General features: G+C 37.2%; 2 protein-coding genes across 2 annotated transcripts in view; both read left to right on the top strand.

The window, feature by feature from the left end:
• The first annotated feature begins 12,301 nt into the window (after positions 1–12,301).
• Positions 12,302–13,236, top strand: LOC114362651 (shematrin-like protein 2). The gene is made up of 2 exons (XM_028318127.1): positions 12,302–12,340; positions 12,727–13,236. The coding sequence occupies exons 1-2, from the start codon at positions 12,329–12,331 to the stop codon at positions 13,225–13,227; spliced, it is 513 nt and encodes a 170-aa protein (XP_028173928.1). The 5' UTR covers positions 12,302–12,328; the 3' UTR covers positions 13,228–13,236.
• A 4,603-nt stretch (positions 13,237–17,839) lies between these two features.
• The window catches only part of LOC114362581 (uncharacterized), a 190,780-nt gene continuing 189,045 nt past the window's right edge, over positions 17,840–19,574 (top strand). Inside the window, exon 1 of the mRNA XM_028318037.1 lies at positions 17,840–17,888. Within this exon, the coding sequence (XP_028173838.1) occupies positions 17,843–17,888 (46 nt within the window). The 5' untranslated portion in view covers positions 17,840–17,842. The remainder of the gene's footprint in view (positions 17,889–19,574) is intronic.

Here is a 19,574-nt window from a genome sequence, read left to right on the forward strand (position 1 = left end):
GTTTTATCCTTTTTATTCTGGAGAATGGGATATGGGTAAACAGACTTAAAATTCAATTCAGTTGCTCGTTGGACGTTGTATATTATACGCTAAATATAGATCTTCTTCCTCTTCTTCGTCGCTACAACCTTGATAGAGAGATTATGGCTGACATACCTGGTTTTGTTTCAATCTTTTTTTTTTGAATTGTCTTTCTGTCTAATTACGGCAAGCTTGACTACAGTAAGCTTACAGGACAGGCAGATTAAGTACAAAATATTCAAAATTTTCGTCAGTAGACTATACTAATATTAAAAAGAGGTAAAGTTTGTGTGTTTGTATATTTGTTAAATTGTAATGGGTAATCTCGGGATCTACTGAACCGATTTTAAAAATTCTTTCACCAATAGAAAGCCACATTATTGCTGAGTGTCATAAGTTATATAAAAAAACGAAAAATTCCACGCGGGCGAAGCCGCGGACTGAAAGCTAGTTGGTTACAAGCATCAAGTCATAATATTATGTTTAAAGACCGTAGTTCTCTATTTCCCAAATCCCAACCCAACAAAGGTGGAATTTACGCCACCTGCCTCGTAAAGCTAACGTCCAATCCACTCCAGCCGAGTGAAATTTTAGTTCAATGGTGTGAAATACCACATCCTTACATCCTACGTGTCTAGCCTTGATTAAATTCGAACAAAGTGAAGCAGAATTTCCCTTGGGTGCAAACTGCACCGAGACTTGGTTAAGGGGTAACTTCACACAACTTATGTAACTGCGGGTAATTCGTGATCTCTGGAATTGTCTGGAAGAGTAAAAAGAAAAAAGAATGTACCTACTTGAGAATACTTTAAAAGTACTTAGTAAATAAAAATCTTTGTTCTTGTATTATAAATGAGATTAGTGTAAAGACTTCGGCCTTTTCAAGGCGAGAGTGAATAGGCACTTACAGAGCAGATAATAATATGTACCATCCTAGACTGCATCTTACTAAATATCTGGTGTCATTGCGGTCAAATACCTGCCTGATTGTTCTGCATAAAAAGTCTTCAGAACGTAGTTAAGCACTATCTATAGGATGAACTCGGGATTAAAATGACATTTCCATACCAAATGACAATTTAAGCCAGAGTTCAACAAGGGTGTAACTTTTATTAATGGGGTAATGTATACGTAATTATATTAGTTGTAATGATGTGCTATTTTTTTTAATTTGGGCATTTTGAATTTCATAGAGAGCACGGCGCTATTAACTACATTATCAGTCTTTTGTGTATTGTCGGCTACGTTATGACTATGTTAATACGACAAAGCTCCACCACTGTAGCCAAAAGTTGTTTGTAACAACTTTGCAAATATTTAACGATTCAGATGGATCTTTATTGTTGATATTTGTCGCCGACTTTGTGTATCGGTCCATTGGGCTTTCAATCCATTTCGATCTGTGGAGCTTCATAGTAACCGCAATACAATTCGTGACGTCTGCAAGGCTCTTTGTTATTTTAAGTTAGATGAAAAGTCGTCCTATGTTTCATTTTGTTGGTATTATTGTTGGGAAACATTTTAAATTATTGGATTCATCGCATTAGTTCTCTCTAGTCTCTTATTTTGAATGTTATGGCGATCAAATAAAGCTATTGCGAAATTTTTATTTTGGTTTTAGATTTTTTTTTGTATAATCTTTCATATTTTCTTCCTTGTTTCCGAAAACGTGTTTTGTGTGCCCTTCGTTAATTAGGATACATTGTGAGACTGCATTTATCGTAATTAAATAAATGTTGCAAAAATAACGAGTGTCATTAAATTATGCTTCCACCAATTAACCTTTTTTGCTCCCTTTAAAATGGTCTCATCACAAATTAAGCATGGGTGAGCCTCGCGTCTAGCGTGATGTATCGCTTCAAGTGTGTGAAGCAAATTACATTTCCCTGTAGCTGTCTCACCACGCGTTTTATTGCGCGATACATTGTACACGTTTGATGGTACATTTATTAGACGTTACATTGTGGACTAGGGACTCGTGTAGTGGTTTAAAAGGAAGAAAGGGCGCTTTCAGACGTTTAAATGCAGTGTTTTTGGTTTATATTTTGTTATTGCCTTGTGTACAATCATTTAGAATGATTGTGTCCTGAAGGTTTTGGATCAACAAAGACAGACATTTTCTTGTGACATTATGTAAAAATATTTAAATTCAAGCTTCAGTCGAAGACTTTGTGATAAGTCACCATTTATGACGAAATATAACGTAACATTTTTCATATTAATTATCTAGGTACTAGACGTTTCAAACATAGGCACACATGCTACCATACATAGTAAAATTGCATGCATTAAAAACACGGGTTCAGTTTAATATAAGAATTCATGAAATATTCGCTCCACATCCAAACTATGCGAGGTCGGGCGATATTAGCCCGCCCTCCTCAGACGTCACTCCCCTTGACGTTTGCGAAATATATTAAAAGTTTTCGAACCGTCAATCCGAAGCGGAGGTCTCGAATTCTCGATGTTTCGCCAAAACAAGAGAATATAAATCTAAAAACTTCGAAACTGATGTGACGAAGTCCGGCAGACGGAAGGGCGATTTTGATTACATTACGAAATTAGTTTTGCATTTGATATCTCTCACCTTTTCGTGTGAGTTTTACAAATAACAGTACATTTACTTAAACATTATAATATCCTTTGTAGTTGAATTAAATGCATTATCGACGTAATTATTTTATGAAGTCTTTAGAGATAAAATCAATTATGAAGTCCTTTCCTTAGATGTGCCTTTAGACACATAGAGCAGAGCAAAATACGTTGTTACAATTTAAAACTGCAGTCGCATTCGTTGGAGATTACCGTTGCCGTTAACGTTATTCGTTATCGTTGTTTGCATGTAGCTAATTATGTGGGCAAATTAGCTTGTTACGCTCGCTGTATCGCGAGCTGGCAACGAGCCAACGTAAGCTGTAGCGTCCCAACTCCCAACTGTCCCGATGCGTTACTGTTTGTGGGTGCTCTGGGACACCAACAGTCATTGAACTTAGAATGGAGTTACAGTCTAATTTGCAGACTGGAATGAAAGCTGATTGTAAATCTATACTTATAATAAATCTGTAGAGAGGTCAATTCTGTACATGAAATATATTTTCAAAATAAATATCAGGGGGTGATTAGTGATCGATACTGATGCCAAAAATGCAATCAGTAAAATTTTTGTCTGTCTGTTCGTCTGTCTGTCTGTCTGTCTGTATGTTCCTTATAGAAACAAGAACTACTCGACGGATTTTAACGAAACTTGGTACAATTATTCTTCATTATCCTGGGCAGGTTATAGTATACTTAGGAATTTCTACGGGAACGGGAAAATCCTTTTGTGTGAAAAATCTAAACCGCTTAAGTTAGACGCTTGAAATTTGGAATGCAGGTATCTTAGTAAACTTAAAGCTTAGTTACAACAAGATATTGCAAAATTCCCACGGGAACGGGATTTAGCGGGAAAAAACATTTGTATGAAAAAATCTAAACCGCTTAAGTTAGACGCTTGAAATTTGGCATGCAGGTATCTTAGTAAACTTAAAGCTTAGTTACAACAGGATAATGCAAAATTCCCACGAGAACGGGAGTTAGCGGGAAAAAACATTTGTATGAAAAAATCTAAACCGCGTAAGATAGATGAAGGGGGTAGAACGGGATCCACGCGTACGAAGTCGCGGGCGGCCGCTAGTTAAGAAATAAGAACTACCTACTGTAACAAGGGAGTTTAACTTTAAGGCCAGTTAAGGACAAAACATGAATTTTTAAAGCTTTCAAGAGAAAAATTCGTTAATAGAGCTGTCATAGACAAATCTTGTAGAGTGTAGACCTAGCTAGAGAAATGTATCAAGATAACCTAGAAATCGCTGAGAATTACAAAAATGTATAAATATAAAATTTAATACTTCTTCAACAAAATTTATTATATTTTACTGAAAAAAACCTAAAAGGTCTTCGCCAAATATTTTAACGGTCTAGTCATCTACTCAATAAATCTAGCTAAAACTTTGAAGTTGGAAATTTAAGACTACAGTTCAAACACTTTATTGCTAACTTGATGAAGCAGATGTAATTAAATCTGGCTTTGAGTTGAGGTCACTAAATTTCGTGACCCGGTCCCTAAAGTTTCATAGCTTAACGACGTTAAATCATTTCGGTATTATTTAACCTTTCACTTTACTACATAATAACCCTTAAACACTTGGAATAAGCTAACTTGTTAAACTTCGTCATCCAACTAATCTCTTAATCAAAATTGACTAAATCACACTAAATTACTAGTACCTAAGCAATTTCTTTTTCGTTACGATCACCCTAATCAATAGGTATCACTTAAGCTTTCAGTACCTTGTCCTTAATAATCGTTTCTTATCGGATGCCTACGTCATAACATCTACCTGCATGCCAAATTTCAGCCCGATCCGTCCAGAGGTTTGGGCCGTGCGTTGATAGATCACTATGTCAGTCAGTCAGTCAGTCATCTTTGAGTTATATATATTTAGATTAATCAGTAACTATCTGCATAATTATTATATGATTTTACAGTCGGTTTAAAGTATACTAATAGGTATTCTAAGGTGTTCGGTATTTTTTTTCTAAAAGAACACGCTTTTCACTAGTACTGAAAAGTCAAATGAAAATGTAGAGTTTTAGTGGTTTTTAAATTAACAAATTGTCAATTGATACATCGGCCAAATAGCGACGTCAGCTGTTTGAATTACCACTAAAAATCTGTGGGAGAGTTATGCCCGTTTTCACCATCAATCCCTAATTTTTAGCTGACCCCTATGGTACAGGAACATAACAGGAATTTTGTTTACATAGGGGTCATTTAAAAATTAGGGATTAATGGTGAAAACGGGTTTTAGTCCGGCCAATGTTAAGTGGTGTTTAAACAACTTATAAAAAGTATGTCAATTGACTAATAATGACAATTTTAACCTATTCTGCAAACTCCAAATCTAATTGCCTCGCATTCAAAAGAAGTAATAATAAAGTTTGTATTATTTCACCTCTTGTCATCATCAAGGATAACACCAACATGCATTTACCTCAAGTACAATCTCGATTACCGAACACGATATCTATTATCTTGGGGGAATGTGGGGCCATTACCGGGGCATGAGGCTGGCCTTATTTGGATTGAAGGCACTCGAAGCTCCCATTCTGGCTTTGCCCCTAATTGTTGGGGATATGCCTGAAAATAGGGCTGCCACACGCCCGGCTTTGTCCGGATTCGTCGCAGTCTGTCCGAGAGCATCTAAGTAGTTGGGATTCTATCAAGAATTATTTGATGTTTATTGACAAATGACATTAATATTGCGAAAATTATGCTAGTTCAGTTCTTCACTTCAGATCTTCCGCGAAATTTTTAATCTTTGTCCAGGGACGGAAAACTCGGAGGTGGCAACCCTACCTGGGGAGAGTTTTCGAAAGTGCCAGCCGCTATCTGCAAATGTTATGTTGTTTTCCTTTCACGTTATAGGTAATTAGTGTCGGGGTTCGGGATCTTACATTTATTTGGGATATGATTTATCACGTGATGTAACGTTGATGAGTATGATTGAAACCTTGACATTAAACTTATTTTTCTACTAAAAGAGATGTCTCAAATTATGCGACCGCTAAGCCCAGAACCTCTACAAAACTTTGTCACTATTTTCTTTACAATGACTTCGTTTATTGGTTCAAACAAAAAGTCTGACGCCATCTTGTATGTGTAGGTAATTGAGAGTGATAATTATTACTAAATTATTTTTGTTTTGGAACCACTAAATTATAAGAGTATGTAGATTATTATGCTCTGGACAGGACTCTATTCTAGAACTCCATTTCGATTTGAGTTCACACTCCTTTACTCAAATTCCGGCGAAAATTATCCGTCAAAAGGAAAATAATCAAAATAAAATCATCGAATATAAGATGGAAGTCTTATGATATCGTGGGATCTAATCAGCTTACGACTCTACCAGAGGACCGACTCTACGAAATTAAATTTGTTCACTCCCGGCACCTCTTAGGCCGCGTGAAATATTTATTCGCTATTTAAGAGGCGTTGTGTGAAATTGGGTTTGTTAAACAGTAAATTATGTTGGTGTTAACGTTAAAAATTGACGCGACTTGCGGAATTTGCGGTTAAATGTACATTAGACTAATAATTAGAGAGAATTTGAACACGCCAATGAAGTAATTGTAATCAAATAACGAATTTGTGGACTAGTAATTTGTGATTAATGAAATCCTGTGAGATGTTTCAGTCAGTGAAGATCTTACTGTTTCATTAGAATAAATAGACCATCTTCTTCAGTCGTGATAAGTGTAAAGTGATTAATCTAAAATCACTGCCAAAACAAAACCTAATTGAATGAGCGTTTCGAGGTAATCATGACAGTGTTAACCTTCATGAATATTGTATTTTAGAAAGAAAGAAAAAAAAACATTTATTTGGTACTAGAAATAGAATGATACAAATTAACATAAAGAGCAAAAATAATAAAATTGTTGTACCAAATTGGTCTCTACTCAGTATCAGTACAGATTAACTTAACTTTAAGGGTCCTTCTAAATATTATTGTTGGTACATAGTAACAACTATAAATGTTATACCGCCCTAGACCAGGCCATACTAACGTCAAGTCCATAAATCCGAGCGTGTGACAGAGCACCCTGGGAGCGCAGCGTGTGACATGAGAAATTTAGAGAACTACCCTCATCAGTCGTCGTTGAGCTTGTGACTCTGACGTCAGTACAGTCAACGAGTTCATAGACTTAAATTGTGTAGTAAGATTTTAATGTCTATGCCATACAAGATATTATTATAGCTACAAAGTTACATAATGAATCTTTACTTGGATGTTTGACAAGTTTCTGATTGGGTCGGTCGGTAAGTACCGATTATTTTCTTATCAAAAATATATTACCGAGGCATTGAGTTAATATTACTTCAATGGGTTTAGGACAAAATTTTGGAAGGATGCTGAATTTCGAAGTAGAAGTTAAATCCAAACTTAAACAAACTGTTCACGCTCGCGATTAATATTCCGACATGTTTTGTTATTAATATAAATTAACCTAGCTCCGAGACAAAGGCGGGAAAGTTTAACGTGAAAAGTTAGCTCGTCCACGTTCAAATTGAAAAGAGTTTTCCGCTCCAGATAGAACTATTACAGACATTTCCAACTGGACCATTCGACGTCTAGATTTGCCTATCTTCTTTGCCATAGGCTCTCAACCTTCTTATTTGACAGCCTTATTATGTGCTGTCAGCCTTGTTATGTATAAGTATGACTTATAAAAAACTGGTTAGAGCTTTGAATTCCAACAAAATTTCCCTTTAATTAGAAAATGTAATTTAAAATATCTATAAAACATAGATTTATTTTTATATTTTGAAGAAAACAAATGAAGCTTATGGAAGTACTCGTAGGTATGTAAGTAGTAATGAATGGTATTTAATGTCGGCTACATTGTGGGCTTGGCTGTTTACTCTCTGCAGCTACGTCTTATTAGTTATTTAAATCTCAGTTCTTGCTCCTGTACGCTAATTTAATTGCCTTTCATGAATCTCAAAGCCTCATCTTCATAACTAACATTCAAATTGTGCTACAAATCCAGAGACAGTCACAAGCTTGCCTTTCCCTTCTCACCTAATTGTCCCCTAGGGCCCCACTATGTTGGGAACTGGTGTCCAAACCGCTACAGTCATAGATATACAGATCAGACACAGCTGGCGGCCGGTGTTGGCAACAATAACAAATGTTCGCGCTGGAGATAAACTCCGCTTGTTCTGGAAGTTACGTTTGCTATGCATTTGTTTTAACCGACTTCAACAAAAGGATTTTAAACTTTCGCGTTCCATTTCAATTAAAATACCACGGCTGCAGCATCGCAGCCGAAACGTCAAGCCGTGAGTACATAATGTAACTCATTAATAAAAGTCGCGTTAAGACCCATGTCTTAATATTTTAATTCAACAAAAGGAGGTTCTCAATTCGCTTGGTATATTTTTTGCAAGGATAGACGTCATTTAATTTTGTAAAGATGACAATCCTCATGGAGATTAGGCTACACGTGTTTTGGAGAAAATTCGTTTAAGATGTTAATCGCCTGTGTGTTTGAATAAGATGAAAAAAGATGGCTTTCATATCAAAATGTGTATGAAATTGGATAAGTTACATTGTTCGTTTTCAGCCACAGGGCGTCTGCCGTGGTTACATAGTTATTTCCATTCAAAAGAAGATAAGTAAATTAAATGCAATTAGGAATGGATTTCATTAAGTTTAAAAGTGTTATACAGTTAATAGCCGAAGTTATTTTTTGATACTTGATTATAATAGAGCTACATAAAGACCTATTTCAGTCTCAAGCTACGTAACACCAAAATTGAGAGCGCACGAAGGCCAAGATCTATAAATTGTATAGAGAAATTCATTATTTTAAGCCGAATAAACAAAGGACATTGTCAGAAACCGCCTAAAAAACCGCCAAAAAACATTAACCCATCATAATTATTTTCTATTTTTTTTAATACATTAAGCACCCTTTCGTTCTAATGGACACTTAANTTTACACTAATTTTGTTCATGGCCGTCGTTGCCGTCGAAATCCGGAGCTTATGCCGAAGAGTTACGGCTCACTATCGCATTGACGATCTCGTTTGTGCGTAGTGAGAACGGATTGCCTGCCGGAGGGTAGCGAGGGTAGGTTTCAGGCAAAAATTATGCCAGTTCGTAGATAGTGGCTGTGTTATTTGAGGTAATATACGGACGGCAGCATGTCAGGCTAAGTATTGTATCTTATCTAATTGTAATAGATGCTATTTTGCAACGAAAACGTAATGAAATCTAACGTTGATGACTGTACGAACTCATAACATATTTGCTCAGGAACGCCATTTTCACCCTTGACCTTGGAGATTGATTTCACTTTGGAACTTAGACGTGACTGACATCGTCCTATTGACATGGGTATAAAAGTTTGTCAAACATTTAATTTAAAATTCTAATTTATCTTTAACTCACTAGTAACAAAAAGCTTGAAGCATGCACGGTACGGTACTCTTAGGCTGAGCTGCACCACCTAACTTTGATCGTATAATCCCAACTATATAATATTATAAATGCGAAAGTAACTCTGTCTGTCTGTCTGTCTGTCTGTCTGTCTGTCTGTCTGTCTGTCTGTTACGCTTTCCCGCTTAAACCTCGCAACCGATTTTGATGAAATTTGGCATAGAGATAGTTTGAGTCCCGGGAAAGAACATAGGATAGTTTTTATCCCGGTTTTTGAAACAGGGACGCGCGCGATAAAGTTTTTCTGTGACAGACAAAATTCCACGCGGGCGAAGCCGCGGGCGGAAAGCTAGTATAATATAACGTATAACCGGTGTTTTTTGTATGGAGTTTGACAGATTTTTGACGTTTGTCAAAGTTAAAGTAAGATGGTGCAACGCAGCCTTAATAATTTTGGTCAAACTGCCCCTTAAAAACATAAACTACTTATTTAACGAACCGAATAAAAAAGCCAACAATAATAAATCAGTTTTTCATTCTGCACACGGATTAACTGAACGAATATTCTGAAATATGGCTGAAAAAGATTTTAATTAACACTCAATAAGAGCATTTTCATGTTTCGTTCTATTCGTTTTGTACATAGTTCCTGTTTGGAGATAATAATTGTTATTTACGACTTTTAGCAGAGTTACAATCCACTTTATTATGCTTTGTTAGTTTTTCAGTTACACATTTTTCGTTTTCATTTAGTACCTAATACTTTCCGATGGGAATCACTATTAATTTCTATACAATAGCAGCTTTAAAAGAAATCGTATTTGTGACAGTAGATATTAAGTTTTAACAATAGCATGGTAAAATATTTGATTATAAATGTTTGTTGCAATATTCACCTAATTTTGAAAATGATTTTTCCAATTTAAAAAATCCTCTGTTACTTTGGAACTATACTATAATACATTTAGAGTAGGCGCACACCGTTGATTTTTAGTTGGCCGATAGTTGTGCCCGATTTTAAATTGTATGAAGAATCGGCCAAATCGAATCGGCGTAGTGTGCGCACTCCCATACATGCCCATACTGATCAACTGCCCGACTAAATTATCGGCCGACGACAAAACAACGGTGTGCGCCGACTTTTAAAAACTCCTTTTGTTTTAATAATAAAATGTCCTCTTCAAAACTTTTTGGGAAAACCACAAGTGATGATCCTTCAAAGGATGACTGAAAAGGATGGTGGGTGTTACCTAAATATCGCTAATTTATGAAGGAAGCAAAAATTGGCCATGTAAAAGCAAGTTAAAACTTTCAAATCAACGATAATAATGTTTGCCTTTTTCTGTACACAAATAGTACATTACCAAGTGCGTTTTTTAAAACCTCCACTTATTTTTTAGGAATATGCTAGTTTTGCCGGCAAACAGCTCGTGTAAAATAAAAAGGTTTCAGTTTTAAAATTTGACTGGCTGTGAAAACAGACAAGTATATTTTTGGTATTTTCACGCGAACATTTTACAGGATCCTTTGAAACGGCTGAGGGCTATACAAATACTCGGTTTCGAATTTAATTTTGGAGATTGCATCGATATATTGCGGTTTTATAGCCAAGTGGACAAGATTTATTGGCAAAATACTCAATTTCGGATGTTGCATGTTTTCGATATCGACGAATTTTTTAGTGCGCTATTTGAATGAGTCAAGAGTTTATATTTTTACAACGGAATTTCAATTCTCAGTTTGCTCTTGCATTATCAAAAGATATTTTTATTTTTTTTAAACCTGATTTATTTGTAAAGTGTTAATAAGGTCACATAATTTCTTAAGGCACCTAATTCAGCCACGTCCAATTTCTTTCTTCCATGTGACTATCCCTTATTTGAATGGGGCAATTAGTGTAGGGTTTCATCATCATCATCATCATCATCAACAGCCCTTTACAGTCCACTGCTGGACTATGAGCCTCCTCCACTATGGTGGAGGGATTTGTCTTGGGATTTGTAGGGTTTCACGTATGTATATTTGCTCAATGAACTGAGGGGAATGGAGTTACAAGCGAGGGCAACCCTCCAAGAAACCTCCAACTTTCCAGACATACTTCTGTTCTTTGAAAATATTTAAGTGCATCCACTCAAAGTGTAATTTAAACGAGCGAACATTATACACACTTAAAATATTCGGTTTTTTACTTGTAAATATTTGGAGAGAACTCTGTGGAACCTCGGAATTAACGATTGAATTCTTAAAAATTCTTTTATATCAATAATAATATGAGAATATAAAAAACATTGCTGAGACAAACATTTTACACTCAATAAGAGCATTTTCAGAGTCCTACTGGGCGCAAAATACAACGCCTTATTACGCAATCTTAGAGGGCTGTGATAGACTTATGTCTATTATATCTTTCCAAGTTTTGTGAAAAGTATTGAATACGTTATAGTTTAACGCTATAAAATATCCAATAGTTTTTAATATCAGCCCTTTAGGTATAAAATTATTTGCTAACGGTACAGACTTGTAACACTATAGCTACAAACGCGATACAGGAGCGGCGCGATAAGACGAAGCGTGATCGATGCGGCTCTTAGCTCCGCTCGCTCAGCTCACAAATAATGATGTTCAGCACCATCGGTCGGGGACATGAGACTCATCTAGTTCGATAACCTGGTGGATGTAGATAGCATAGAACAGCATAAACTATGTGATAACCTAGTGGATATACGAGTATATAGCATAACCAATAAACCCACTAGCCAATTGGCATTCTTTTAATGCGCTATTTAAACGTGATTTCTTAGATCTTATATTGGAAAAAGATCCCATGAGTTATTCGCTAACTTTATTTACTGAAGTAACTTTTGATTTCAAAGCAATCAACGAAAATAGTAGAAAGGAATTAACCTACGAGTAATATGGTTATAATCATTACTTACCTACAACTAATTACAGAGCTACTGAATAGTGCAGGATCATTTCTTCCCATTGTATTATACGAGCATTTGCGAAACCAACCCATAAATTAACATAAACAATTGAAGATAAACGAAACAATCTCATAATTTCTATTCTGTCTAATTACAACGCTGTAACTCGCACCTCGGTTACGACATTTAGCATTAACTTAAGTACCATCTTAACATTACTGTACTAAGTAGGTATACGGTTAATTAACATCCGTCACGGTCCGTTTTCCAAAATTCTAATAACAAGACCTTGAAAATTATAGTTTATTTCCTACGGCTTTCATATAAAAGCGTCGGGTGGCACCTAGTCATCATCATTCAAGACTAACTTGAAGATAAGGAACCTACAAAATGTTTGCCAAGGTAAATAAATTTATTTTTTCACAGTCAACACTGAACAATAGCCGAAAGTAAAATCATATTTCTGCTACGATAAAACAAGCTTCCGTTGTCGTTTACATTTTTGAGAGTGCGAAAGAATAAAGGGTCTGCTCTTAAAGTGCAAACAGCAACATTAAAAGTGGGTGCTTGGTTTCGTTTCATAAATGGTCATTTAAATTCTGTCTTACTTTCATTCTGTCATGTGTAACCGCCACTATACCTACATTTCATGTGGTATTCTTGCTTAGTTAATCTGACTTTTTTACATCCACAAGTGGCGGTCTCTAACGAGCAATTTTCAACAGGCGTTGTAACAAAATAATTCAATACTGAGTGTTACATAACTTCATCATTTTTTGGTATTCCAGATTGCCGTACTCGCCTGTTTCATCGGCCTAGTCCGTTCGGGTGCTCTCAGCAACCCGGCTCTGAATGGACTAGGGGCGTATGCTGGCGGCTACGGAGGCTACGGCTATGGCGGCTACGGTGCTGGATACCCTGGCCTGACCCCTGGAGGCGTAGCCACCTCTTACGCCAACTTCAACAAGTACTCCGGCCCGCATGTGCCTTACAACGGAGCGTACCCTGGCGCTTACAACGGAGCGTACGCTGGCGCTTACAACGGAGCGTACCCTGGCGCTTACAACGGAGCGTACCCTGGCGCTTACAACGGACTGGCTGGTCCATACAACCGCGCTGGATTAGCTGGTCTCGGTCCTTATGCTGGAGCTGGTCTCCCATATGCTGGTGCTGACGTGTACAATGGACTGCGAGGAGCATACGGGCCTGCTGGTCTTCCTTACGGGAATCCCCTAGGATATGGCGGCTATGGTGCCGGCATTGGTGCTTATGGAAACAATGTGTGGTAGAATTTCTTTCTGATAATATATCTATGAACATTGTATTCATATTTGAATGGCAAATAAAGCAGTTTATAAAAACCAATATCTTTCTTTCATCCTAGACGTATCACAACCCTATTGTTAGGACTAAGTCCGATTTATTTTCCTGACAATCAGGTTAAATAAAGTATGCAATCTTAGGAGCAATCCTTAAAAAAATGAGAATCTACTCCTCAGTCGTGAACGTCATTTCTTTTATCACTAGATCACGGAAATATAGATTTACTTAGTAATTTTAATTTATACGTTTTAATTGACTTTCATCCGAGGTTACAAAGGCAAACATTCCCATAATATGTAAGTAATTGCCCGTAGCAATCTTCTCCATAATGAGGCTGTACCAAAGAAAATTCACATCCTGAGACCAGTCAGGTGCTGTGTTGAAGGGACCACCACTTTTAACCGATGACCCACTTCAATTAGATTGGGCCTTATTATTAAACGGTTTGGTTATTAATGGCTATTACTTTGGGCCAATTACGAATGACACGCCAGTGAAGGAAACTGGAGAGGCCCTTACATTCAGATTGAATTGAGTTTAAATTAAATACGCAAACGAATTGAATAAGTGGCTATAGAAATTTAAATTACAATCCCCAATCTTGATTGAGTTAATTGAGTTGGATTAATAAGGAATTTAGCGTATTAATAAGTTATTTATTAACAATTTTCAGCAAGTTATATTTCTGGTCAAAATTTTACGTAATTTGACTAGTTCTGAACCTAACTTTTTCTATCTCCAATCTTTTGGAGATAGAAAAAGTTAGGTTCAAAAGCCTTTGACTTTTTCTGCTACCAGTACGTAGCTAATAATTGCGTCGCCCGATCTTCCAGGTGATATATTGCTAACTACCAAGACCTAGGTAGACCTAGTGCTAGAGATAGCTAGGATTAAACGACCGAACAAGGTTTACACAGGATCCCGCCTCGGGCCTTTTATGTATACACGAATATAAGCTGCAGGTAAACACTGTTGCTTGTTCATGTGAGTTTGGGGATACAGGCAATCAATAGGCTTGTAACGATACACCAACCGATAGGTAACCTATACAGGGTGTCCCAGAGTGGATCAAATAAAAAGGATTGGATCTACGACTCAAATGCAACAATTTTACCCAAGAGATTCAAATCTTCCGAAAAAATTTAACTTTTTCGTAGGTACAAATTGTCTTTAGTAATCAGCCAATAAGTAGCCTGTAGAAAAGTTGTTGCATTTTCATAGTAGAATCTATCATTTTTGTTTAATTCATACTTACAGGAACATCTTCATGTTTCGCCAGTTTGGTTGGTTTTGGTTAGGTTAGGTTAGGCTTACTGCTCTTTTAGTTTTGCTAAAAATAGACCTGACCCTGCTGACATATAGATCAGGGGATTGCGAGAAAAACGGATCTGTGTTTGATCCGACTTATGTAATTGAAATCACAGACGGACTCAAAATAAACGTCGTAATTTAATTACGCCTGTTCCAAACAAATACGAGTTTGTTGATACATTAATCTTACTTTACTAGCTGTGCCTGCGACTTTGCACGCGTGAAAATTGTTTGGATATTTTTTCCCGTATTCCATATTTTTCAGTGATGCTCTGCTCCTATTGGTCGTAGCGTAATGGTATGTAGCCTATAGCCTTTCTCGATAAATGAGTTATCCAACATACAAATAACTTTTCAAATCGGACCACTATGCACTAGTTCCTGAGATTAGCGCATTCAAACAAACCAACTCTCATGGTATAGAAATCAGTATTTGATTGACTTTCGTTCAACTCATTTACTCATCGTTAAAGCGATGAAAACGTTAAACATCATTAGCAAAATACGTTTTTTATATCTGTCAATTTCGTTTGTAATAACGGTTTTTCTTTTACCCACCCACACATTGCTCAACAAGGCTCATCGGTGAAACCGTCCGGACGACCTCCGTGTCAGCACAAATCTGCGACCGGCTCTAAATTGCTTTGATCGTTTTTCCGGATGGTTAATGAATTATCCGCCCCAGTAAACCCCTCGACTGAACGGGCCTGTGTAACTAATATTATGTCCTCAATTAAAACGTACGCTCAGTATCCCAGGATTCAGATAAGTTATCCGAATTCAGACGTTCAATTCATGGAAAACTATGCGGTGAGCGATGTTATGGCTGGGGTAATGCTTACTTAGGTAGTTTAGCTTCAATTTCATGAGTTAATTAAAATCTTTGTGTAAAGCTTGCGTGTGCTTACGTCTGCTAACTACTTTCAGATCGATATCATAAAGTATGTGCGACGATTCATCTGCCATTATTTATTTGTTTACGTGTACACTATCGTATATTCCTAAACCTGTCTTCTTCCTAAGTCTGGTAACATAGTGGAAAATACTCTCTCCATGTATCTATAGCCAATACGGAATTGTATCTAGGACCAAGTCATAAGTCCCAATCCTTGAAGGTTAGACAACAAAGCCTAGGCTAGGATACTGTTCTTCACCAAACTACGTAACCAATATTAAGTCCTCAATTAAATCCACATATAAGAGTGGTTTTTGGAACACATCCAAGCCCGTGGCTTTGGCTGGCTTTGCTATTTTTAGGTGCGCAAAGGCTTTGGATACTGATACATCGCTGGTTACCTAATCGAATTTGGGATATTAGACGCTCAGCTGATGGTTATTGCAGCTGTACGTTGTCTGAATTTGTCCATTAAAGTATGTAATTTCACTGCATTGGCTTTGGATATGGTGCTTTAACTTTTCAGTTAAGTTAGGGCTGTTTTAAAATCCTACTAATCCTACTTCCTACTAATCCTACTAATTCCTACAAATCTATACTAATATTATAAAGAGGAAAGATTTGTACCTATTTTTGTATGTTTGTAATGAATAGGCTCAAAAACCACTGAACGGATTTTGATGAAACTTTACAGTATTATTGTTCATAATCCAGAATAACATATAGGCTATAATTTATGACGATCTGTGACAAACGAAATTTCACGCGTGCGAAGCCGCGGGCGGAAAGCTAGTATAATAAATGCGAAAGTTTGGATGTCTGGATGTCTGGATGTTTGTTGCTTTTTCACGCAAAAACTACTGAATGGATTTTGTTGAAACTTTACAGTATTATTGTTTGTAACCCAGATTAACATATAGGCTATAATTTATGCCGATCTGTGTCACTAAATTTCACGCGGGTGAAGCCACGGGCAAAAGCTAGTTTTATATGAAGTGTTTAATAAGGTTTGTTGATTATTAAATACTCTATTCCTCCATTTCCATTCTATGAAAAAATATATTTTCTTTGGACTGAATTCCTATCAGGTAATTGATAAAATGTACTCTGTATCAATAGGCCTTGGCAATATTGGAAACACGTTATGATACAAATTTACCAAAATACTGAATGAAAAGTCACAAAGATCTATGTAGTTAGAAATTATTTTGCTTATGCATTAATACTGTGTGCTTAAAATAGCTGTGTCAATATCATCCCCATGAGTAAAATTGTTAGCATCCATTGGCGGACTATACAAATTCAATCGGCACATCCTCGTTCAACTCCAAAGTATTGGCTGCACCGAGGCTTCATAGTTCGAAACTTAATCCAGACATTTGATATCTTTGCCGAACTCCCAAGTTTCTGGAGCAATCAGGTGGGGAAAGCACCCTTAATAGATGCTTCCAAACTTGAAGGTCTACCTACAGGTGAGTATAGACTAAAAAGCATTTGCTTGTATAGTCAAATGATTCTGAAACGCCAAGTGGCAAAAATCAATATCATAGAAGTAAGAACGTAATTACATAGAATTGCTCTAGAGTGTAAACTCACCTTACCTACTTGAAGATTAGCGTAGCCTTAAACGAAGTAACATCGCCTTCTCTCGACGCTTATTAATTTCAGGATGTAGTGGGTGGGGTAATTTCATTTTTGTACTTGAATTTAATTTGTTTGAAAGGTTATGTATGAGTGGCAGAAGCTCGCAGAAAACATAATAATGGATTTGGAATTTTTAATATATTATTTAGGTAATTGGACCAAGTAGGTCGACAAATTGCAAACGATGATAGGATATTCGAGCCCGCGTCAAAATTCTTTTGTGTTTTCTGTTTCTCGCTTTGCAATGGAGAGAAATCTAGTTACGTTCGTTAGTTTATGAATATCTGAATAATTAACGAATTTCTTATTTTTGTTGGTAACTGTAATCATGTCCTCGAGACTCAATCTCCCCTGGTTAGGTTTCATTGTCGGCTATAAGCTCTAGATTTTGGCTATGAATATTCATGGGTCAAGTGGTGGTGGGATTAGTCTCTTTCTTTATAAAAGCGTACATGGGTACATTTTAGGTTTTATGAGACGCATATTTTGTTTTTCACCGCTAGACCATTTACTAAGTATTTTTGTCTTTAAAGAGCTCTATTTTTTGTGGCAATAAATCAAGATAAGACCCTTGTGTGAATTGTAGTCTCAAATAAAAATTGTTTTTTCCAGGTATCTGGCACAACCACGAGAACACAGTGGCACTGTGCGCAAGCGCCGGCGGCGCGGGCCGGGGCCGATAGTACCAAGGCGCGGCGCGCCGCCCGCCCCGCCCCGCCCCCCGCCCCGCCATGGTGCGCGACAAGAAGCTGCCCGCCAAGCAGGACTCGCAGAAATGTAAGTCTTAAGTCAACTTGTTTTATTTAGACTAGGGTTTACAGTGTACCTACCATGAGTTTACGTTAAGTGTACTCGCTAGCGAGTACGTCAAAAATCTCTATGAAGATTTTGTTTCTTAAGAGTAGCCGCTAGGGGCGCTGCACAATATGTCATACAACTAATGTCATTTTTTTATGCAGTCGATAGCGAGCACACCTAACGTAAACTCATGGTAAGCACACAGGTTGACAATCTCTACCATCCCTCTTGGGCCTTTTTTGGCAGATTAAGTGGGGCTTGAACCCACTAAAAGCCTGGGGTGTTCCCTCTGCCGCATAGTAGTCGGCGCCTCGGGTACTAGAAACGACCAAGACGCCTTCCGCGGATATCACGCCCTACACGGGACCCAACAAGCCTCCCACTTAATGGGGGCCAACAGAATTAGCCGGGACCACGAGGCCAATCCCGTCCGACGGTGCTGGTAGCCTGTGTAATGCAGGAGGAGGCACCCCCGAGTCTCCAACCTGCTGGCCACCACCAAGGGGAGGAAAAAGCGAACGGTCATACAACCGCCTTCTAACTCCCCTCCGTCCCCCTTGGGCCTGGAAACAGACCTTCAGCCAGAAAAGGCTATGGTCTACTTAAACGCCGTAGGCCGCGCCACAATGCTTACTTACTTAGAAATGTACTGTTTCAGACTTGACGTCGGCTTAAGACATCCTTGTGAACGTTTGACGGTGACGTCGTAGACAGTAGCCATACAGAAGTAACTGAAGTTGTACCATCCAAAGAGTTTTTTCAGTTTTCGCATGTTACAAAAATTACCTCATTCATACAATAATTATATATTTTTTTCATTCATTCATTCATTCGTACAGGGAATGATTACTTAACTCATAAAGTAATTACATTACAAATAGTAGGTAAATAAACTTATTCAATGGGTTGATTGAAAATCGTTGAGATTTTCAGTTCCAGTATAGAAGAATATTAGATTAGGGCAGATGTCAGGTTCACTGTTAACTACTTATTGTCCTGTCCTTTACACCCTGTATTGAACTCGGCATTGAACAAAGAGTGCCAAAAAGAGAGCAAAAGTCGCATTAACGAGCAGTCTACGGAGTCTAATAATCAGATGTCAAAGCGAGGATTAGGCTCTTATGTCTGTTAGAATTAGGACAGAATAAGATCCAAAAATAGATGTTTTATTTTGAAAAGATTTCTTGTCTCCAAGATTATAACTTTTTTTTGCAACATTTTTCATTGATGCTCTGCTTCTATTGGTCGTAGCACTCGTAGCATGCCATGCGACGGTCTTAGCCTTAAGAGCCATTTTACATTTTCGTGCGAATTTCTAAGATTTTGGAAGCATGAATTACTATCTTAAGCAACACCCAGAGATTACTTAATAACTGCGAAAGATAGGTCGATCCTTGTTGTTGACCATTAATGAAACGGATTTACTAAAACTCTTTTGCTTAATTCACAGTGCCCCATCTCCCACAACCATTTTACGAAAAAATTGCCGCAGACTCATTTTCAAAGTCCTGTATCTATTATTTATGCTCATATAATAAGCTTAAAAATATAAAGTAATCATCGGACATATATTCTTGTAGTTCATTAATGAAATAGATTCTTGAATTTCATTACCATTATTGAGTAAAATCTAAAAATAATTTGGCAAATTTGAAGATTAACGTC

The sequence above is a fragment of the Ostrinia furnacalis genome, unplaced genomic scaffold (genome assembly GCF_004193835.3).
Source record: "Ostrinia furnacalis isolate ACB-3 unplaced genomic scaffold, ASM419383v2 OfSCF0389, whole genome shotgun sequence".
NCBI lineage: Eukaryota > Metazoa > Arthropoda > Insecta > Lepidoptera > Crambidae > Ostrinia > Ostrinia furnacalis.